This window comes from Dama dama, chromosome 1, assembly GCF_033118175.1.
Source record: "Dama dama isolate Ldn47 chromosome 1, ASM3311817v1, whole genome shotgun sequence".
Taxonomy (NCBI): domain Eukaryota; kingdom Metazoa; phylum Chordata; class Mammalia; order Artiodactyla; family Cervidae; genus Dama; species Dama dama.
The window spans coordinates 18,097,276-18,122,227 of record NC_083681.1 but is presented as its reverse complement, the minus strand read 5'-3'; the positions used below and the strand labels follow the sequence as shown (position 1 = coordinate 18,122,227).

Below are 24,952 nucleotides of genomic sequence, written 5' to 3'. Positions count from 1 at the left end.
GTGGGTGAGATGACATCTACCAGGCACAAAATAAAGTTGATTTCAGTTGTCAAAATGTGTGGAGTTGTCAGATATGACCTTTAAGATAGATAAAGTTTGAAGTTTTACTCTGTACCCAGTATATATTTAGAAAGTCCCTATTTATATTCATTACCCAGAAAAATTTTAAAAAGAGACAAATATCTTTGCTATCCAAAGTCAAATGACTTTTATAAACATGGAGAAACATTTTGAAAGTATTAGAATTTCCAGTGTGATGCAGACTCTTAATATTTTCTCTCCTGTATTTTAAACAGGAATACCTAAGAAGGACAGAGACTGTGGGAAATGACAAACCTGATTTATCTCTCAATCAAGTCAAGTTTTCTGTGTCCTTTCTGAGGGTGCAATTTAAATTTTGTGTCATAATTGCTATCTTTCAGACTGGATGGATCTACTCATTATTATCTTAGAGAATAACAGGATCAAGAAAAGACAGAGTGTCACAAGTGACAGGCTGTTAGCATTAGGCAATGGCAAAGAACACTTACTGGTAAGTGGTTGGGCTGACATTGATGCGTCTCGGGTGACTTCCTGATTCAAATTTGCTTGCCAGAGTGACATTATTTCCAAACAGGCAATATCGTGGCATTCTTACCCCAACAACTCCAGCCAGCACAGAGCCTGAGTGAATGCCTATCCTCATCTAAAAAGGAAAAAGAAAACGGATATGTTTATATTTTCATTTCGTATGCAGTTATTTTAATGAGAGGTTGTTGTTACTGTTGTTCAGTCACTATGTCCTGTCCAGCTCTTTGTGACCCCATGGACTATAGCATGCCAGTCTTTCCTGCCCTTCAACATCTCCCAGAGTTTGCTCAAACTCATGTCCATTGAGTCAGTGGTGCCATCCAACCATCTCACCCCCTCCTCCTTCCCCTCAATCTTTCCCAGAATCAGGGTCTTTTCCAGTGAGTTGACCCTTTGCATCAGGTGACCAAAGTATTAGAACTTCAGCTTCAGCTTCAGCACCAGTCCTTCCAGTGAATCTGAAACGGCTGATTTCTTTTAGGGTTGACTGGTTTGACCTCCCTGTCCAAGGGACTCTCAAGAGTGCTCACAAGCACTGCAACTTGAAAGCATCAATTCTTTGGTGCTCAGCCTTCTTTATGGTCCAACTCTCACATCCATATATGAATACTGGAAAAGCCATAGCTTTGACCATGCAGACCTTTGTCAGCAAAGTAGTGTCTCTGCTTTATAATACACTTGTCTAGGTACTGCTGAACTATTTAACCCCTAGCTTCTCAAAGACAGGAACTGGGGGTCTTTGTCATTTTTATCAGCCATATCTGGACTATCATACTATCAGTGAATACAGATGTTGTGGAAAAAAATGAATGAATGGATTTATTATAAGAAAAAACACTACATTTAATTTTCTACATGAATCCAGTTGTCTTTTATGTTAAATCAGGCTTTATTTGTACCTAATATGCTCTAAATGTTCTCCCTCCAGTTATTGTCACATAAAACCTTCCTTTTTCCTTCATAGCATTAAACACAATTGTAAATTAAATGTTTATATTTCTTTTTATCTGTTCATTTAAAATATTTTCCTCTCTATTTTATATTTCTATTTCTAAGTTTACTAATCTTCTCTTTGTAAAACCTTATCTTTTGCTAATCACATCCAATGCCTTTTTCTTTTTAGATATTGTGATTTTCATTTCTCAACATTCAATTTGAACATTTAAAAAAATCTTTCAGGTATCAAATTAATTTATGAACATACAGAATACTAGTAAAATAACTGTTTTAATACTTTTGCCTACTAATTCTAACATAGGCTCCAGTTCTGTGTCAATTTTGATTGACCAATTTTTCTCATTATTATGGGTTATATTTTTCAGCTTAGTAATTTTTGGTTAGATATCATGAATTGACTTTGTTGAGTGCTGGATATTTTTATATTCTTATATATATCCTTGAGCTTTGACCTTGGATGGGGTCAAGGTACTTGGAAACAGTTTTTCTTTTTTCTTCCAAATCTTGGTTTTTAAAATTTGTTAGGCAAGTCATGAGCTGTGTTTCATGTGGGACTAATTATTCGCCACTACTGAGGGAAGAACCTTCTGAGTATTATACCAAATGCCTATGATTTATGAGGTTTTTCAGTCTTCCTGGTGGGATTAGACATTTTTTCCAAGTTCTGTGTGAGTTCTGGGAATTTTTTTCCTAATCTTTTCAGGTGTTTTTCCCCCACTGGGCTAAGGTAGTTTTGTCACATACAAACAATTAGCAGTAATTTAAGGAACATACAGGAGGCCCGTTGGAAGATCTCTGGTAGTCTCTCGGCAACTTCCTTCTTAGTGGTACTCTGTCCATGCATTCTAGCTTTCTTGGTCTTCACAGACTCTCAGTTTCAACTCTTCAACTTGGGGAGTTTGTTAAGTTCCTCCTGGTTTGTCTTTCCCTGAACAACTTGAACATATCCCCCCAAAATATGCCAGGGAAATCGTATATTTCCTCTTGTTCTCTTGACTCTCAGGCATCACTGCCTTCCATTGCCTAATGTCCAACATCCTGAAACTAGTTTTTTTGTATATTTTGTTCATATTTTTAACTGTTGATGGTGGGAGTATAAATGCAGCCTCTGTTTTTCCACATTTGGTGGATGCAGAGATGAGACATATTTTATTTTAGGAATGCAAGTTACCTTAAAAATTTAGGCCTATTTCTGATGAGAGATTGTTTATTTGGATTTAAGAGTTAAAAAAGGTAATTTTTAGCATAAGCTCCTATGCCTGACACAAAGTGAGGCCAAACAAACCAAAATGTTGGAGTTTGGAGCAAAGAAAGTTTTGTTGCTGAGTGACGCAAGGAGACAGGTAGCTCATGCTCCAAAAAATCTTCAAGGTCAACAAAGTATTTCAGCAAAGTATTTTTAAAAGTCAGGTGAAGGGGGGCATTTCCAGTTATATGTATTTGATCAGTTCATGCACAGTTCTCTGATTGGCTGATGGTGAGGAAATAGGGTGGTGTTGCAACAGTTAACATTATCAGTCCTTAGGCACTAGGAGGCACAGGGCTATGTGTTCATGGTCATGAAGTAGTTAACAACTTCCATTTGGTGAGGGGCAGGGGTTCATAATTGTAAAACTCAGGAAATGCATATCAAACATTATTATCTAGGTACCTCAGAGAGGACATGCAGGAAGGCCTGTCCCAGGAAAGCTCCATAGGGTCCTGCTCAGTTATTATATAATGAAAGGTAGTACTCCTTATAAACAAGCATAAAGCACTGTTTTCTAAAATTAGCAAAGCATTTTGACAAAATATTATTATATATTTTTGGGCTTCTATTTGCTTTCAGAGGGTTTATCATATTAGATTTAGGACTGCCTAAAAACACCCAGACCTTAAATATTGTCAAGTTATTGATAATTAAAGGCTGACAAATAAAGATGTCAGGTGGGACCTATGATCTTTTTAAGTGGAAAGACAGCAGAAATTATCAAACAGATACATTGTACAGCCTCTATATTCTGTGTTTTTAGTCTCAGAAGAAGACTCCGTACCTCACACCCGACTATATTGAAGGGTTATATGGTACCACCTCTGCCTCCTTTCAAAAGACCTGAGGCTGTTTCTTGTTTTAAAACCAAATTATCATAATGATAATTATTATAACAACAACAAAAAATACTGAAGATAAAAACCCTGGTATTCTTAAGAAAGGTTGATGGAGAAATGGTCATTTTGGAAAACCCTTATCTCTTCAGTCAGTTCAGTTCAGTTCAGTCGCTCAGTCGTGTCCGACTCTTTGTGACCCCATGAATCGCAGCACTCCAGGCCTCCCTGTCCATCACCAACTCCCGGAGTCTAGCCAAACCCATGTCCATCAAGTCGGTGATGCCATCCAGCCATCTCATTTATCTCTTAGAAGACTACTATAAAATATGCACAAGAATATCAACAAACAAAAAAATTGCCAGATTCACTGTTTCTGTCATTATTGTATAATGGAACAGGACTCAGAAAATTATTTACTCTTGGATGTAATGAGATACATTAAGAACTTACAAGCTTGATCATAAGACTCTATTTATTATTTTATTTTTACTTTTTTTTTTAAACAACTTTTTGAGATTTCCTAGTAATTGTCACCTTATGAAGAAGTCACTGATCGCCACATTCAGAATCTGCCAAAAGCATGTAGCAGGTAGGCAAAGGAGAGATCTACTTTTAGCTGTCAGTGAGGGATTTAGATTCACTTCGGCAAGATTAAACTTTAATTGGTTAACCATGGGTAACACGTGCATCCCTCTGGTCAGTGCGCCCTAGTTAAAGAGGACTGCTCTGCGCTAAAGCAGCAGTTGTCACCTGGGGCCGTCTGTGCCCCTCAGCAGACATCTGACAATGTCTGGAGTCTTTTTTTTTTTCCCCACAACTGGGATGGAGAACTACTACTGGCATCTTTTCTGTGGAGCTAGGGCTTCCCTTGTGGCTCAGCTGGTAAAGAATTGCCTGCCATGTAGGAGACCTGGGTTTGATCCCTAGGTTGGGAAGATCTCCTGGAAAAAGGAAAGGCTACTCAGTCAAGTATTAGGGCCTGGAGAATTCCATGAACTGTGTAGTCCATGGGGTAGAAAAGAATCAGACATGACTGAGCAACTTTCACATTCATAGAGATTCCTTAGATACCTTCCTCACGTGAAAGAATTTTCCAGTCCAAAATAGCAATAGTGCTGAGGTTGAGAAACCCTGCATTAGACAGATATACAATACATGCTTCAATAAGATCAATGCTTTGGTGAATAACATTAGACGTCACTTTTTAGAGAAAGTTTATGTAAAAAAAATTGTGCTTGTCCTAGGGATTTATTGAAAAACACAATAACTTTAAGATCTATCTTGAAGTTAGGATATCTATTACTCAATCTTCCATACTTATATGAAATGTATGAAATAATGCAAAACTTAGTGGTATATCAAAATTTCCAATAATCAAAAGGTCCAGCTATTTTCATTATACTCTACTGATTATTTGCCGAGGAACATAAACAACTGCATTTTAAGATAATATTTCTTTGAAAACTCTTAAAAAGAGAAGACTTACATAGTTCAACCTCAGCTAGTCAAAACTGTTCTGATTTAGTTAAGTAGGAATGTTTGGATTGGGAGGGCAGCACAGATCCATTGGTCTAGCTCCCTCAGTTTACAAATAAACTAAAGTCAAAAGAAGCACAATGAAAAGAACAAATTAGTGTTAGAGCTAGCTATGGACCACAGGTTAGTTGACTCTGGGTTTAGTGCACTATAAAAAACACCCAAACTAAAAAAAAAAAATATATATATATATATATATATATATCTTCTTGGGCTGTTTTTACAAGGCCTATCAGACCAAAGAATACAGTAAAAAAAAAAAAAAAAATTTAAACTGGTTTGCCTACTTTATATACACAGAGGGGCTAGCACTTTACAATCGAAATTAAAAAAAAAAAGCTATACACTCATTAAGTCCAGGATCAGAGGACTTCCATCCCTCTTCCATCCTTGTTCATGCTTGGGTGTGTGCTCAGTCACTTCAGTCATGTCTGACTCTTTGCGACCCTATGGACGGTATCCTGCCAGGCTTCTCTACCCATAGGAATTCTCCAGTCAAGAATACTGGAGTGGGTTGCCATGCCGTCCTCCAGGGGATCTTTCTGACCCAATATCAACCTGCATCTCTCATGTCTCCTGCATTTGCAGGTGGGTTCTTTACCACTAGTGCCACCTGGCTTCTCCACACTAAATCTTTCTAACTAAATCTAAACTAAATCTTCTAACTAAATCTAAATCTAATCTTTCTAAATCTATGCCTACTCACCATATCCCCAAAATGTCTAGTGTACCCATTCCTCTGAGTTTTTACTCATGTTAATAGCCTCACCTGAAATGCCATCCAGACGCCTTACTAGATACTTAGGGTATAAAGAAGAACCAAAAATGTATGTACCCTTTCTTCTGGGAGTTTTCATTTGAAGTAAAAGGATAGCTAATTGAAATTATAGTAAATGCTAAACAACTGAAGTGTTTTTTAAAAGCACTTTAAAAAAAAAAGTTGTTTTTTTTTTTTTTTTTCAAAAGAAGGCATTATATAGGAAGTAGAGGGGTAGGGTTGACCAAGTCAGGGACATGAAATTGCCCTTAAATAATCTTTGAGCTTAGTGCTGAAGAAGGAATGATTTTGGCTAGGTGGAGAGGGGTGGCACAGTTGTAGTTAGAGGAGTGGCAGGTAGAATGAAAATAACAGGCAAAGATCCTAACACCTGAAGAGCTTTGGTACATTTCAGCACTGAAGGAAGGCAATTCAATGTGGCTCCTGCTTAAAGAAAAAGTAAGAGAGAGAGACAGGCAATAAAGTTGAGGGAGTATGCCTGGCAGATCATACAGAATAAGATTTCTCAGTCTTAGTTCTATTGATATTTTGTGTCAGATAATTCCTTTAGGGGAGAAGTTGTGTCCTACATTGTAGGACGCTAAGTGTCCCTGGCCTCTATTCATTAAACGCTAGCTGTAGATTGAAAGCAGAGATTATGTTTGGGTAGTTTTGTTGAATAACCTAAAAGGTATAGACTTTATTAGCATCCCCATTTTCATTATCTACTTAATAGTGGAAAGCATTCTCAAGCCAATAGCACTATGATTTTCTTTGGGCCATTTTCTTTCTGCTACTCCAGGTCCGGGAGTAGGCCCTAACTGGCAAGTGTGTGTCAGCCTTCCAGTGTTAGTAATTAACTTAAATAATCTAACTAATTTAAATAATTAATTTAAAAATTTAAAGTGGCATTGTAAGCGAGGTTATTAACATGAGTAAAAACACAGAGACATGGATATACTAGGCAATTTGAGTATGTGGTGAGTAGGCCAGCCAGAAAGATTTAGTGTGGAGAAGCATGAAAAAATTTATGTGAGAGCTCCAAGAAGAGACCTGTTTTCCCCAAGATAGTGTGTTACACATTTTAAACAAAACACGGTGTCCCATTTTGGAACTATGATGTCGAGGCTTGGAGCTTCAGGGGACCACCTTATGGAGCCTGAGGAGGAAGTCAACATTGAGTAGGCAAACCAAAGGCAACAAAAGAGAAATTGAAGTCATAGTAACCTCAAATTTTTAGTTGTCTCTAGCCTCAGGTGAAGTTAGTCCTACCTCTTAGCTTTTCAGTTATGAGTCAATGCATTCCTTCATTGTTTGTGTCATCTTTTTTATTCTGTCATTTGCAAAACAAGGACTCGAGTCTTTCTGTTCACTAGCTATGAGGTTTTAGTCAAGTTAACTAGCCTATCAAAAGTTATGTGTAAAATAATAATCATAGTATCTTTTCAGAGGGGCTGCTGGCAAAATCAAATGGGGTAAACTATAGGACAACAGTAGGCACTGAAAAAAAATTTTTTCCTTTCCACACTTGATGGTAGGCATTGCAATGCTTATGGTGTGAAGGATGAAGTCACATGCTTATTTATAATTTAGTAAATAGATAGTAGTGGAGAAGACTCTTGAGACCAGTCAAACCTGAATATCCACTGGAAGAACGGATGCTGAAGCTGAAGCTCCAATACTTCGGCCACCTGATGCGAAGAGCCAACTTGTTGGAAAAGACCCTGGTGCTGAGAGAGCTAACATAGGCAGGTTGACAGGCAGTCCAGGGTCCTTTAAGGAGGAGGTGAAGATTCTCCCTCAGGCTTTCCCTAGGTCTTATGCAACAATGTGTCTTGCCTGAGAGAACTGGCTTTTCTTTAGATCTGAAGCTAATGAATACACAGCAGTCAAACATTTTACTCATGGAAAATGCTTTTCTTACACCTCATTATGCTTTACTCAGTCTCTGTGTTAATGATTATAATGGTAACAAATCTTGCCTGGGAAGCTGTTTCTCAGCAACAATATATCTCATCCAGAAACATGTTGTCCAGAACTCATTCCTTCTGGTTAATCTTGTACTAAAGTTGTCTCAGGATGTATGCCTTGGGAAAGGGTCTGGTGGAACTTTTATGACCTTGAGACTTTCTTTGTATCTATTCTCAGCAGCCAGTGGAAAATTATATGATGCCCTGCTTAAACTAGTGAGGTGGGTCCTCTCCTACCCCCTTCCTATGCCTTCTACTGGAAGACTGCTCTATCCTTTTTCTCCTTAATGAAACTGTTACACGAAGCTCTGAGTGACTGAGACAGCATCTCAGTGAATTCCTCTCCTTTGGAGACCATGAATATCGGCACCATTCACCAGAAGCTATCAATGCTGGGAAAGATTGAAGGCAGGTGGAGAAGAGGACGACATGGTTGATGGCATCACAGAATCAATGGACAGGAATTTGGGTAAACTCTGGGAGATGTGAAGGACAGGGAAGCCTGGTGTGCTGCAGTCCATGGGGTCGCAAAGAGTTGGACATGACTGAGCGACTCAACAACAAATAGATTTACTAATTCTGGAACGTCCAAGTGAAATTAAAATCATGATTAACATTATGCTCCTGAAATAGTCCTATTTGAGCAAGATGAAATACTCAAATCAAAATAGAAAATATGCAGTAGAAAAAGAAGGAAAATTTCTAGCAGAAAATTGCCAGTTAACTGTTTACTGATGTATGCATTTAAGTATGGTCCTTTGATTAATGTGATTAAGATTTTAAGCTTTGAAGAGTGGCCAAGATGGTGGAGTAGGAAGACTCTGAGGTCACATTTTCTCATGGGCACACCAAAATTACAGAGCGACTTATCCATTGATGAGAAAGACCATTAATGGAAAAGATCGTGTACAACTAAAGTATCAAGAAGGAGCCACAACAAGACAGGTAGGAAGATCAGACACACAGAATAGTCAAGATCAATACCCCAGGTGGGCAACCCACACATGAGAGGGTTGTTACATGGCACAGGTTCTCCCCAAAGAGTGAGAAGTGTGAGCCTCATTCCAGGCTCCCCAGTCTGGGGGTCTTAGACCAGGATGACAAGCCACCAAAATACGTGGCTTCAAAGGTGGAAAGGGCTTACTTTTGCAAAAGCCAGAGGGCTATGGAAAATGTAAATGCTACTCTTAAAGGGCACACACAAAATCTCGCACACCCTGGGACCCAGAACAGGATCAGTAATTTGAAAAATGACGGGTTCAGATCCACCTACTGATTATGGAGAGAGGCACGAGGCAACTGGGTCTCACCTTAGGGACATAAACAAGCACTGTGGCAGCAATTTGGGGGGATTCTCTCTATGAGGAAAATGATGGTGCTGGTAACCGCAATTTTGGGACCCTCCCTCTAGCTTCTTAGCATTAGGACCCAGCTCTGCCCCTAGCATGTCTGCACTAAGACTCGGATACCACAGGACAAGCAGCTAGCTGGCCAGGGGCAGAGGCCCTCCCACCAGCAGGGCACTGCCTTAAGACCCCCTGGCCCCCAGCCATTGTGGGACCCAGTCCCGCCACCAGCTGGCAGACAACTACTCCAAGACCACCAGGATCCTGCACCTAGAGACTCTTAGACCAAGCTCTTCCCACTGGTGGGCTAACACCAGCCTCAAAATTCTCCTGGGACCAAGCCATACCTCTTCCCACCAGTGGACAGACACCAGCATCAGGACTACCACAATTGCACAACTTGCTGTGTCAGGACCTAGCCGATCCACTAGCAGTCTGAATCAGCCCAAGGACCCCTTGGGCCCCAGTCTCATTCACCAGCAGGAGAAAACCAGCTCTGGGACAACCTTGGGCCCCACAATCCCTAGGATCCAGCCCTACCCATTAGCAGACTTACACCAGCTTTGGGGCACCTATGCTGAAGCCAGCTGTGTGAGGAATTGGTCCTGCCCAACACCAGGCTGACACGAGATCCGGAACTTCCAGTTCCATAACTACCAATCTTGGAACCAAGCTCCACCCTCCAGTGGGCCAGAACTAACCCTGGGGCCCCCCAGGACCCTGTCACTAGCCACTTTGTGACCTGACCCTGCCTGCCATGGGCTGGTAGCCACTGCAAAAGCAGAGTCTGGCAACTGAGCAGAACAAGGCCAATCATGCCTACCGGACCACATGCAGTAGTCAGCCAGTCACAAGAGAAGAATCTACATGGCCCACAAAGGGGGCACCCCTAGAGTGCAGAGATCTGGTGACCAGAGGGGAGTGCACTGCTGAGACACATAGAAAGTCTCCTACCAAGGCCACTTCCCCAAGGTGGGAAAATGTTATCAACCTACTCAATATTAACACATGGAAATAAAAACAACAATTAGGCAAAATGAGACAGCAGAGGATTATGATCCAAACAGAGGCACAAGATAAAGTCCTAGAACTAAGAGAAGCTGGATATGCAATCTACCTTATAAAAAAGGGATCTACTGACCAATATCACTGATGATCATAGATGCAAAAATAAAAAAAATTAAAAAATGTTAGCATACAGAATTCAAGAAGATGACACACCAAAATCAAGTGGGATTTATCCCAGGGATGCATGGATGGCTCAATATCTGCAAATAAATCAATATGATACACCATATTAACAAATTGAAGAATAAAATCATGTAATCATCTCAGTAGCTGCAGAAAATTTTTTTGACATAATTCAACATTCATTTATGATGATAAAAATTTTCAAAAGAGTGGTTATTGAGGGACCATACCTCAATATAATAAAGGTCATATATGACAAACCCATGGGCTTCCCAGGTGGTACTAGTGGTAAAGAACCCTCCTGACAATGCAGGAGATGTAAGAGACACAGGTTTGATCCCTGGGTCGGGAAGATCCCCAGGAAGAGGGTATGGCAACCCATTCCAGTATTCTTGCCTGGAGAACCTGATGAACTGAGCCTGGCAGGCTATAATTCACAGGGTTGCAAAGAGTCAGACACTACTGAAGTGACTGAGCGTACACACATGACGAACCCATAGCCAACATTATACTCAACAGTGAAAAGAAGAAAGTATTGCCTCTAAGATTAGGAATAAGACAAGGATGCCTATTCTTGCCACTTTTATTCAACATACTATTAGAAGTTCTAGCCATAACAATCATTAAGATAAAGAAATAAAAGGATTCCAAATTGGAAAGGAAGATGTGAAACTATTATTGTTTGCAGATGATATGATATTCTACATAGAAAATTCTAAAGATGCCACCAAAACCTCTATAGCACTCATCAATGAATTCAGAAAAGTAACAGAAGATAAAATTAATATATGAAAACCTGTTGCATTTCTATGTTCTAAATCACAGTATCAGTGAAATTAAGAAAACAATCCTATATATAATTGCATTCAGTTCAGTTCAGTCGCTCAGTCATGTCCGACTCTTTGCAACACCATGGACTGCAGAAAGCCAGGCTTTTCTGTCAAGAATAAAATACCTAGGAACAAACCTAATCAAGTACTCAGAAAGTATGAGACACCGATCAAAGAAACTGAGGAAGACACAAACAGATGGAAAGATATACCATATTCATGGATTGGAGGATTGAATATTGTCAAAATGATCATATTATCCAAGGCAATTGGAAAATACAGATCAATGCAATTCTTATCAAAACACCAATGGCATTTGTGGAAACACCAAAGGTTCTGAACAGCCAAAATTACTGTGTTGTGTGACAGGAATTTGCATACTGTTGAAGGTCAATTATAGTTTTAAAAAAAACCAAAAACCCTCAGAAGCAGATAATTTTTTGTGGTTACCAGTGGTAGGAATTGGAGTAGTGAGAACTGGATGAAGAGAACCAAAAAGTACAAACTTCTAGTTGTAAGACAAATAACTACTAGAAGGTGTAATGTACAGCATGATCAATATATGATCAATATTGTTACTATTGCTCTATGTTACAAAAGCTGTTAAGAGACTAAATTCTAAGTGTTCCCATCACAAGGATTTTTTTCTCTGCTTTAAAAATTTATATATATTTATATGTATATGAGACGTTCACTAAACTCACATGTTCAATAAATCATTACAGCATAATGATTTGACTTATGCTGTATCCTTTACACTTATCAGTGTTGTATGTCAATTATATATCAAATAAACTTGGAAAAAAGATTTCAAGCTATTGAAAAGTTTTTAATTGTTATAATAGTAAGGAGATTAAAATGATTATTCACATTTTTAGGCAAGATTGAGGAAAACAAGTACTTCATCCTTATACCAGACTTGCTTAACATTTATGTATTATAAAGTTTTATCATAAAATTTTCCTTTACCAATAAATTAGATTGATAAAACTTCCTTTTACATAGTTTTATCTTACTCTGTTAGTCATAAGAGTATATTTCTGACAAGAAACAATCAATTAATGTTTTAAGTTCTAATTTCAAAAGCTCAGAATTCTTAGGAACAATGCTATCAACTCGAATAATCTATGCAGCTTTCACAATTTCCTCTTTTTCTCTTATGTGCAAGAAAATGGAGAAATATTCCCTTGTGACAATTTTTCTTTTGTCAGTGGCCTCAGTCTCCAGTCTAGTGGTATCAACAAACAGTACTTAGGGCAAAATGTCTTACTGGGTTCATTTTGATTATTACAGAAGTGCCAATCATAGATAAATTTCACTTTATAGGAAGTACTTGACCAAAAAGTGATTCTTATCACTGCTATGGCAACATACAATTTCTATATTTTTAATAGGGGGGGGATATTACCATGTGAAAAATGACTAGGAGGGCATTCTTAGAATTTATGGTGGATGGAACTGAAAACAATATAAGAGACTGCTGCGGGATACAGCAATATGGCTCAACTTCATCACTGCCTTCTTACAAGACATTAAATAATGCATATGTGGTTATTTAAGTACATGTGATACCTGATAAAAGATTTAAATTTGCCCCAACTTTTAAGAGTATTTTTATTAAGGCCAATAAGCTAAATCTGAAATTTTCTTCATGTATAAAAAATGCTTAAGGAAATGTTTTTCAAAGTATGAAACTGACAAACTAATTGAGATACTTAAGTTAATTATGTAAGTATTTAGAAATTACTAGTATATCATTTCACAGAACATACTATTTTGTGCTAGAAATACCAACCATTGATAGATCATCTAACAACATGGTGTCATACTTTAAACACATATGGAAATGCTTTTTATAATAAAGACTACCAGCAAAATTAAAAGATGATAAAGATATTAAAGAAATTTAAGAAAGTCACTGACACTATTTTCTATCAGCATTTTACTTTTATTCTGATATGTAAAAGGGAATTAAAAACCCTTTTCTGACAACCAGTCTTTGATTATCTAACCAGTGATGCTAAGGAAATGTTTATTCTACTAATCTTATCTAAAATATTAATCAAAATATTCTATGATCTTTTAGTCTATTAAACACTTCATCATTATTTAATTGTACAGTTGAAATATATTTCTTACTAATTTCACAAAGGCATCCCTTTGTTAATTTTAAACAAAGTCTGTTAACTGATAAAACTTCAAAGCTCTTAGAAGTTTCTATTTTGAAACTACCACTAGTAAATATTGCTACTGACTTCCTAATTTTCTCCTTTAATTGACAGAAATTCTTTTTTGTCAAAATGCAGACCTTAGTAATAAGCAATCTGGAACAAATTTCCAGTACAAAAGAAATTGTACAATATTGTGAACTCAGAAAAATGATTTAAAAAGCTCAAATATGTAGAAATATAATCCTTTGAAATGAATAAAGGGATTCAGAAAGAATCCATTATTATGGATTCCTTATGTACACTCCATTATTATGAAGTGTGCATTTATCAATTATAAGCTAAACCATCTAAGCTATCAAACATACATATATGTATGTATGTATTCATTCATTCATTTATTTGAATTTTATTCTCAAGACCAAGGACTACATTCAACGAACAGAATAACTTTCCTTAAAAAAAAAAATACCCCTTATTTGAGTCATTTTTAGTAGTAACCTGAGAGATGCACAGATTTAAAGAACGTAAAATAATCTCTGCTCTGTCATCCCATGAAGGAAATGTGAACCATAAAACATGGGGCCTTGTCCACCTTTCACCCACACTTTCCCTTTGCTTCCTTCGCTTTCATATCCCCGTCTCTCTTCCCAAGATTATTACAGGGCAATGCAATCTCAGACACTTGCTAGGCACTGTGAATGATAAAAAGAAAAAAGGACTATTCTCTTCCTTCAAAGAATTTGAAATCTTAAAATGATAAGATGAAAAGCTTATTCCTTAAGAAAAAAGGTATATGTGTTCAACAAATATCCAAAATTTCAGATATTAAAATTTCTATTTTACAATTTTATAAAAATTAAAAATAAAACCTTCAAATATATGACTTTCCACTTAGACACTACTTAATAAAAAAACTATACCATATGAGAAAGTGGCATATATTATAACGATGTCCATGCTTGCCGTTGATAACTGAATTTCTTCAAGGAAAATTTAGTTCATTTGAGGTCTCAAAAGTTCTATATCTCAGACAAAAAGTAATGCATTTGATAGAAGTATAAAAAAAGATTTTAAAAATTGAGTTTGATTATTAAACATTAAAAATTGTTATCATCTTTTGTAAGCCATACCTTTTTTGGGCCAATATTATAAGACTATAGCATAGACACATTACTTTTGAGTTACAATGTAGAACTCTTAGCTACATATTTTAATGAACTGCTGCTGCTGCTGCTAAGTCACTTCAGTCATGTCCGACTCTGTGCGACCCCATAGATGTCAGCCCACCAGGCTCCCCTGTCCCTGGGTTCTCTAGGCAAGAACACTGGAGTGGGTTGCCATTTCCTTCTCCAATGCATAAAAGTGAAAAGTGAAAGGGAAGTCACTCAGTGGTGTCCGACTCTTAGCGACCCCATGGACTGCAGCCTACCAGGCTCCTCAGTCCATGGGATTTGCCAGGCGAGAGTACTGGAGTGAGGTGCCATTGCCTTTTCTGTTTAATGAACTGGGGAACTATAAAATTGCTTTTTGGATCTCCCTTCAAGAGATTTTGATTTAACAAGTCTGGAATAAGGCTTGACATTGGTAACCCTCTCTAGGGTTTCTAATGCACACCCAAAGTTGAGAACCACAAGCATTAGAAACATTTTTGTATGTTTCACAGATATTTTTACAAACTATCACAACTGCAGGAGCGAAGTAGCTGACATAGCTCTACCCTTTCCTAGCAAATAGTTTTAGCCAACACTGTGTAAATTCCTCCACAATGTATACACAGATATATACTGCTTTACAATTTGGGAAATGAAACACAGTATTCCACCCTGTTCCCAGAAAACACAGTATTCCTAGATCCTTCTTAAAGACATTTTTAAAATTAAATGTATAACTAAAATATTAGGAAATATGATAGAATTGTGAATACTTCTTGAAATTTCAGCACATCTGTTTTTGGATGAGTAGAAACCCAGTCTCATCTATACCATTTCATATCGTCTCACATGCTGAAAGAATAAAATAAAAAGTTTAGCAACTGATTTTAGCTAAAATCACTCAAAACTCGAGACTTTTTTTAGTGCTGCTGTAGTCCATCTGTCCACTTTTTGTTTTGATGGTATCTTTTAGTACAAAAAAAAAAGTAATAGATTCTCACTAATCAATGAATCCATGGAATAGACTAAGTCATCTGAATTAGCTCTACTTTTAACCTGGACTTTGAGAAAAAAGTTGAAGTTTGAAATGAAAAGTTCTGTATTACTTATTTGTAATTAGTATACCATTGATCTCATCCAAGGCAACAAAAAAAGAGAGATCAGAAAATTTGCCCCTTCAAAAAGTGAACTTGGTAAATAAAGAATCCACACAAAGTAGGCATCAAAGACTAATTCTGTATATGTTGCCTGTGCACACAAGGTCAATTTTAAGGAATCTCTTCACACATGACCTAGAATAGTCAAGTGTGTACTATTTGTTTTGTTTTGACTACATTCTCTCTGACACATGAAATTCAGAACAAGAAGTCTTAGTTTAACCAAACAAACCTCTTTAATGAAAGATGAATTTCTGATTATTCAGTTCAGTCGCTCAGTCATGTCTGACTCTGTGACCCCATGAACTGCAGCATGCCAGGCCTCCCTGTCCATCACCAACGCTCGGAGTTGACCCAAACTCATGTCCATTGAGTCAGTGATGCCATCCAACCATCTCATCCTCTGTCATCCCCTTCTCTTCCTGCCCTCAATTTTTCCCAGCATCAGAGTCTTTTCCAATGAGTCAGCTCTTCACATCAGGTGGCCAAAGCACTGGAGTTTCAGCTTCAGCATCAGTCCTTCCAATGAACACCCAGGACTAATCTCCTTTAGGATGGACTGATTGGGTCTCCTTGCAGTCCAAGGGACTCTCAAGAGTCTTCTCCAACACCACAGTTCAAAAGCATCAATTCTTCTGTGATCAGCTTTCTTTATTGTCCAACTCTCACATCCATACATGACCACTGGAAAAACCATAGCCTTGACTAGAGGGACCTTAGTTGGCAAAGTAATGTCTCTGTTTTTTAATATGCTGTCTAGGTTGGTCATAACTTTCCTTCCAAAGAGTAAGCGTCTTTTAATTTCATGGCTGTAATCACCATCTGCAGTGATTTTAGAGCCAAAAAAATTAAAGTCAGCCACTGTTTCCACTGTTTCCCCATCTATTTGTCATGAAGTGATGGGACCGGATGCCATGATCTTAGTTTTCTGAATGTTGAGCTTTAGGCCAACTTTTTCACTCTCCTCTTTCACTTTCATTAAGAGGCTCTTTAGTTCTTCTTCACTTTCTGCCATAAGGGTGGTGTCATCTGCACATCTGAGGTAATTGATATTTCTCCCAGCAATCTTGATTCTAGCTTGTGCTTCCTCCAGCCCAGCGTTTCTCATGATGTACTCTGCATATAAGTTAAATAAGCAGGGTGACAATATACAGCCTTGATGTACTCCTTTTCCTATTTGGAACCAGTTTGCTGTTCCATGTCCAGTTCTAACTGTTGCTTCCTGACGTGCATACAGGTTTCTCAAGAGGAAGGTCAGGTGGTCTGCTATTCCTATCTCTTTCAGCATTTTCCACAGTTTATTGTGATCCACACAGTCAAAGGCTTTGGCATAGTCAATAAAGCAGAAATAGATGTTTTTCTGGAACTCTCTTGCTTTTTCGATGATCCAGCAGATGTTGGCAATTTGATCTCTGGTTCCTCTGCCTTTTCTAAAACCAGCTTGAACATCTGGAAGTTCACAGTTCACGTATTGCTGAATCCTGGCTTGGAGAATTTTGAGCATTACTTTACTAGCGTGTAAAATGACTGCAATTGTGTGGTAGTCTGAGTGTTCTTTGGCATTGCCTTTCTTTGGGATTGGAATGAAAACTGACCTTTTCCAGTCCTGTGGCCACTGCTGCATCTTCCAAATTTGCTGGCATATTGAGTGCAGCACTTTGACAGCATCATCTTTCAGGATTTGAAATAGCTCAACTGGAATTCCATCAGCTCCACTAGCTTTGTTCATAGTGATGTTTCATAAGGCCCACTTGACTTCACATTCCAGGATGTCTGGCTCTAGGTGAGTGATCACACCATCGTGATTATCTGGGTGTGAAGATCTTTTTTGTACAGTTCTTCTGTGTATTCTTGTACCTCTTCTTAATATCTTCTGCTTCTGTTATGTCCATACCATTTCTGTCCTTTTTTGAGCCCATCTTTGCATGAAATGTTCCCTTGGTATCTCTAATTTTCTTGAAGAGACCTCTAGTCTTTCCCATTCTATTGTTTTCCTCTATTTCTTTGCATTGATCACTGAAAAAGGCTTCTTATCTTTCCTGGCTATTCTTTGGAACTCTGCATTCAAATGTGTATATCTTTCCTTTCCTCCTTTGCTTTTTGCTTCTCTTCTTTTCACAGCTATATGTAAGGCCTCCTCAGATGGCCATTTTGCTTTTTTGCATTTCTTTTTCTTGTGGATGGTCTTGCTTCCTGTCTACTGTATGATGTCATGAATCTCCGTCCATAGTCATCAGGCAGTCTGTCTATATGCAGAGTATATAGACAAGCTGGGTGAAGCTCAAGCTGGAATCAATATTACTGGGAGAATTATCAGTGATATCAGACATGCAGTAAAACTACTCCAAAGGTAGAAAGTGAAGAGGAATTAAAGAACCTCTTGATGCGAGTGAAGGAATAAAGTGAAAAAGCTTTCTGAAACCTCAACATTCAAGAAACTAAGATCATGGCACCAGGCCTATCACTTGCAAATAGAAGCGGATAAAAATGGAAAAAGTGGCAGGTTTTCTCTTCTTGGGCTCTAAAATCACTGTGGATTGTGATGGTTGCCATGAAGTTAAAATGCACTTGCTTCTTGAAAAGAAAGCTAAGACAAACAAACCTAGTCAGCATATTTAAAAGGAGACTTCACTTTGCCAACAAAGGTCCATATATTCAAAGCTATGGTTTCTTCTATAGTCATGTACAAATGTAAGAGATGGACCATAAGGAAGGCTCTGCCCTGAAGAGTTGATGCTTTGGAATTGTAGTGCTGGAGAAGACTCTTGAGAGTCCCTTTGAGCACAAGAAGATCAAACTGGTCAGTCTTAAAGGAAATCAACCCTGAATATTCATTGGAAAGACTGATCCTGAAGCTGAAGCTCTGATACTCTGGCCACCTGATGCAAAGAGCCAACTCAATGGAAAAGACCCTGATGGTGGGAAGCATTGAAGGCAAAAGGAGAAGGGTGCAGCAGAGGATGAGATGGTTAGATAGCATCACTGACTCAATGAACATGAATACTAGGAAACTCTGGGAGATAGTGAAGGACAGAGTAGAATGGCATGCTGCAGTCCATGGAGCTGCAAAGAATCAGCCACGACTTAGCGACTGAATAGCAACAACAAAGTAAAACTCACATTGGCCCATTGGCATGCCATATTTCTGTGTTGGAATGTTATGGATTACTTTAGAGTTATGACTGACCAGAAAGACTATATACTAAACAAGTTCTTAGTGGAAGTTGAGTGGTAATGCTGATGGAAAGGAGGGAACTTGTTAGAGAGATATGTGGGTGGCAAGTTGACAAGATTCAGTGACTGGATGCAAAAAAAATGAAAAAGAGACTTACAAGGAAGGATGCTTAAAATGCTGGATTAGTGTGCTGTGTTCATGAATTGAAATAAGGGGTAAAAGAGAAAGTATAAGTTCTCTTTTGGTGGGACTAAGATGGTAGTTAATTTTTTTTGTTTTTTTTTTCCAGTGGGTTTTGTCATACATTGATATGAATCAGCCATGGATTTACATGTATTCCCAATCCCGATCCCCCCTCCCACCTCCCTCTCCACCCGATTCCTCTGGGTCTTCCCAGTGCACCAGGCCGGAGCACTTGTCTCGTGCATCCCACCTGGGCTGGTGATCTGTTTCACCATAGATAGTATACATGCTGTTCTTTTGAAATATCCCACCCTCACATTCTCCCACAAAGTTCAAAAGTCTGTTCTGTATTTCTGTGTCTCTTTTTCTGTTCTATATATAGGGTTATCGTTATCACCTTTCTAAATTCCATATACATGTGTCAGTATGCTGTAATGTTCTTTATCTTTCTGGCTTACTTCACTCTGTATAATGGGCTCCAGCTTCATCCATCTCATTAGGACTGGTTCAAATGAATTCTTTTTCATGGCTGAGTAATATTCCATGGTGTATATATACCACAGCTTCCTTATCCATTCATCTGCTGATGGGCATCTAGGTTGCTTCCATGTCCTGGCTATTATAAACAGTGCTGCGATGAACATTGGGGTGCACGTGTCTCTTTCAGATCTGGTTTCCTCAGTGTGTATGCCCAGAAGTGGGATTGCTGGGTCATATCGCAGTTCTATTTCCAGTTTTTTAAGAAATCTCCACACTGTTTTCCATAGCGGCTGTACTAGTTTGCATTCCCACCAACAGTGTAAGAGGGTTCCCTTTTCTCCACACCCTCTCCAGCATTTATTGCTTGTAGACTTTTGGATAGCAGCCATCCTGACTGGTGTGTAATGGTACCTCATTGTGGTTTTGATTTGCATTTCTCTGATAATGAGTGATGTTGAGCATCTTTTCATGTGTTTGTTAGCCATCTGTATGTCTTCTTTGGAGAAATGTCTGTTTAGTTCTTTGGCCCATTTTTTGATTGGGTCATTTATTTTTCTGGAATTGAGCTGCAGGAGTTGCTTGTATATTTTTGAGATTAATCCTTTGTCTGTTTCTTCATTTGCTATTATTTTCTCCCAATCTGAGGGCTGTCTTTTCACCTTACTTATAGTTTCCTTTGTAGTGCAAAAGCTTTTAAGTTTCATTAGGTCCCAGTTGTTTAGTTTTGCTTTTATTTCCAATATTCTGGGAGGTGGGTCATAGGGGATCTTGCTTTGATTTATGTCGGAGAGTGTTTTGCCTATGTTCTCCTCTAGGAGTTTTATAGTTTCTGGTCTTACATTCAGATCTTTAATCCATTTTGAGTTTATTTTTGTGTATGGTGTTAGAAAGTGTTCTAGTTTCATTCTTTTACAAGTGGTTGACCAGTTTTCCCAGCACCACTTGTTAAAGAGGTTGTCTTTTTTCCATTGTATATCCTTGCCTCCTTTGTCAAAGATAAGGTGTCCATAGGTTCGTGGATTTATCTCTGGGCTTTCTATTCTGTTCCATTGATCTAGATTTCTGTCTTTGTGCCAGTACCATACTGTCTTGATGACTGTGGCTTTGTAGTAGAGTCTGAAGTCAGGCAGGTTGATTCCTCCAGCTCCATTCTTCTTTCTCAAGATTCCTTTGGCTATTTGAGGTTTTTTGTATTTCCATACAAATTGTGAAATTCTTAGGTCTAGTTCTGTGAAAAATACTGTTGGTAGCTTGATAGGGATTGCATTGAATCTATAGACTGCTTTGGGTAGAATAGCCATTTTGACAATATTAATTCTTCCAATCCATGAACACGGTATGTTTCTCCATCTGTTTGTGTCCTCTTTGATTTCTTTCATCAGTGTTTTATAGTTTTCTATGTATAGGTCCTTTGTTTCTTTAGGTAGATATACTCCTAAATATTTTATTCTTTTTGTTGCAATGGTGAATGGTATTGTTTCCTTGGTTTCTCTTTCTGTTTTTTCATTGTTAGTATATAGGAATGCAAGGGATTTCTGTGTGTTAATTTTATATCCTGCAACTATACTATATTCATTGATTAGCTCTAGTAATTTTCTGGTAGAGTCTTTAGGGTTTTCTATGTAGAGGATCATGTCATCTGCAAACAGTGAGAGTTTTACTTCTTCTTTTCCTATCTGGATTCCTTTTACTTCTTTTTCTGCTCTGATTGCTGTGGCCAGAACTTCCAACACTATGTTGAATAGTAGTGGTGAGAGTGGGCACCCTTGTCTTGTTCCTGATTTCAGGGGAAATGCCTTCAATTTTTCACCATTGAGGGTGATGTTTGCTGTGGGTTTGTCATATATAGCTTTTATTATGTTGAGGTATGTTCCTTCTATTCCTGCTTTTTGGAGAGTTTTAATCATAAATGAGTGTTGAATTTTGTCAAAGGCTTTCTCTGCATCTATTGAGATAATCATATGGTTTTTATCTTTCAATTTGTTAATGTGGTGTATTACATTGATTGATTTGCGGATATTAAAGAATCCTTGCATTCCTGGGATAAAGCCCACTTGGTCATGGTGTATGATTTTTTTAATATGTTGTTGGATTCTGTTTGCTAGAATTTTGTTAAGGATTTTTGCATCTATGTTCATCAGTGATATTGGCCTGTAGTTTTCTTTTTTTGTGGCATCTTTGTCTGGTTTTGGAATTAGGGTGATGGTGGCCTCATAGAATGAGTTTGGAAGCTTACCTTCTTCTGCAATTTTCTGGAAGAGTTTGAGTAAGATAGGTGTTAGCTCTTCTCTAAAGTTTTGGTAGAATTCAGCTGTGAAGCCATCTGGTCCTGGGCTTTTGTTTGCTGGAAGATTTTTGATGACAGTTTCGATTTCCTTGCTTGTGATGGGTCTGTTAAGATCTTCTATTTCTTCCTGGTTCAGTTTTGGAAAGTTATACTTTTCTAAGAATTTGTCCATTTCATCCAAGTTGTCCATTTTATTGGCATAGAGCTGCTGGTAGTAGTCTCTTATGATCCTTTGTATTTCAGTGTTGTCTGTTGTGATCTCTCCATTTTCATTTCTAATTTTGCTAATTTGGTTCTTCTCTCTTTGTTTCTTAATGAGTCTTGCTAATGGTTTGTCAATTTTGTTTATTTTTTCAAAAAACCAGCTTTTAGCTTTGTTGATTTTTGCTATGGTCTCTTTAGTTTCTTTTGCATTTATTTCTGCCCTGATTTTTAAGATTTCTTTCCTTCTGCTAACTCTGGGGTTCTTCATTTCTTCCTTCTCTAATTGCTTTAGGTGTAGAGTTAGGTTATTTAATTGGTTTTTTTCCTGTTTCTTGATGTAAGCCTGTAATGCTATGAACCTTCCCCTTAGCACTGCTTTTACAGTGTCCCATAGGTTTTGGGTTGTTGTGTTTTCATTTTCATTCATTTCTATACATATTTTGATTTCTTTTTTGATTTCTTCTATGATTTGTTGGTTATTCAGAAGCGTGTTATTTAGCCTCCATATGTTTGAAGTTTTAACAATTTTTTCCCTGTAATTGAGATCTAATCTTACTGCACTGTGGTCAGAAAAGATGACTGGAATGATTTTGGATGGGAGAGTTAAATATGAGTTAAATTTGATTTGGGAGATAGCAGCTTTGAATTGGTTCTAGAAACCGTGGCTGTGTCAGATTTACCAGTGTGTATAATATGGGGAAAAAAAGAGATGGGTGAATAAGTTTGAAGAAAAGAAATATTTAAAAGATTCACAATCAATCTGAAACAAAGGATCTGAAGATAAGTAGAGTCTGAAATTTTAAAGCAGACAGTAGAGTTTGTAGGTGAGAGCAAAATAGAGGACACAAACCAGGAATCAGGAGATGCATAAAGAAGTTACGAAGTTTGAGACAATGAAAAAAGAGACCTCAGTAGTAAACTAAACCTGTTAGGACAATAGTCAGCCCCTCAGCAGAACCTAAGGATCTGGGGAAAGAAGAAAGCAGGTAGAAGGACATGCATGTTATGGTGAGTGAAGTCAGGGGCCTGGCCCAATAAGGAGATACCAAATTCAAGAGACGGCCTGAGAGGAACAGTCCATCTTGCGAGCTTCTCCGCTCAGAGTCCTCTGAATCAGACTCATTGAGTCTGGCAAAAATAATCCGTGTGTTTAGTTGCTCAGTCATGTCTGACTCTTGCTACCCCACAGACTGTAATGTGCCAGGCTTCCCTGTCCATGGGATTCTCCAGGCAGGAATACTGGAGTGGGTTGCCATTTCCTTCTCCAGGGGATCTTCCCAACCCAGAAATAGAACCCAGGTCTCCTGCATTGCAGGCAGGAGAAAAATGATCTAGCTACTGGCATTTTCCCATATCAACAAGGTGAGCTTCCCTGGTAGCTCAGCTGGTAAAGAATCTGCTTGCAATGCAAGAGACCCTGGTTTGATTCCTGGGTCAGAAGATCCCCTGGAGGAGGGATAGGCTACCCACTCCAGTATTCTTGGTCTTTCCTGGTGGCTCAGATGGTAAAGAATCTGCCTGCAATGTGGGAGACCTGAGTTCAATCCCTGGGAGATACGGGTTCAGTCTCTGGGTTGGGAAGATCCCCTGGAGGAGGGCATGGCAACCCACTCCAGTATTCTTGCCTGGAGAATCCCCATGGACAGAGGAGCCTGGCGGGCTGCAGTCCATGGGGTCGCAAAGAGTCAGACATGACTGAGTGACTAAGCACAGCCCAGCACAAGGTGAGAATATGCAATGGATGATGTAAGCTTCTCAGTTTGATGGCCTTAATTTCCTGATTCTGGATGGAAACCACAGACATTCTTAATATCGGAAGGGTTTGAAAAAATTTCAATCTACTGAACATAGTATTAAGGTCACCTTTTTGTAGTATTACATTGCCCAGGTCATTTCAACATAATTCAACACAAAGAAGAAACCCATAAAATAGAAACAACTCATATTCAGAAACTGAACACTGGAATCACTTAGGAAGAATCCTGGCAATCCTATCTCCTGTTTATCTTTCTAAATAACTTCTCATCTCCGTTCCTACTGTTTCAACCTTAGCTGGGGGATCTCATTCTCTCCTTGGACCATCACACTAATCTCCTGACTTGTCTATCTGTCTCTAGTCTAGTTCTTCTTCAGGCTTCCAATATGTAGTTGCAGATGGTACTTCCTAAAATATTTTAATACATTCACCTCAATAAGCTTTTCCCCAATTAGAATCTCTCAATGATTCTTAATTTCCTACTGCATAATATCCAGATCTCTTTGTAAGCACTTCATGATCCTTAACGGCCTGGCTCTTAGTCAATGTCCCATTTCATCTGACACTTCCAGCTTTATAAATTTTTGCTCTTAAAACACCAGATGACTGTTCCTTTCTAAATTCATGGAATAATTTCCCATTTCTGGGCTTTTGCACATGCTATTTCTTCTGTTTGTACTGTCTTCCTTATCTAAATCACCTGACAAATTCCTACTTAATCTATTAACTTTCAATATTCACTTCATATTCCCTCTTAATAAACTTCCCCAACACATTGCCTTTTGGTTTTCCACACTTCATCTGCCACAGTGATAGCATATTCTCTGCTATCTTGATATCTTGTACATTTCTTTATTTTAGCATGCAATAATAGACTCTAAATTCTACTGAAGAGATGAAGTGAAGAGGAAATACCTTTGGAAATCCAAACAAATCTTTGAAAAACTCTGAATTCACAATGCCACAGCATCAAAAAAGTTTTTCTCAAAATGCTTATCTAAGAATGAAATAATGCAACCCATGTGGATGTGCAGATGGTAAACAGTAATCTAAGATCACTGACTAGATCCTTACATTGCAGCATGGGTGATTTAAATGCATCTCTTGGCAAAAACTTTTTTAGTCTGTATCATAGCTCTGAGC

General features: G+C 38.2%; 1 protein-coding gene across 1 annotated transcript in view; it reads right to left on the bottom strand.

Annotated features, from left to right (window-relative positions):
• GUCY1A2 (guanylate cyclase 1 soluble subunit alpha 2) overlaps positions 1-24,952 on the bottom strand; it is a 431,015-nt gene that overhangs the window by 47,091 nt on the left and 358,972 nt on the right. Inside the window, exon 7 of the mRNA XM_061125587.1 lies at positions 531-685. Coding sequence (XP_060981570.1) covers positions 531-685 — 155 coding nt within the window. The remainder of the gene's footprint in view (positions 1-530; positions 686-24,952) is intronic.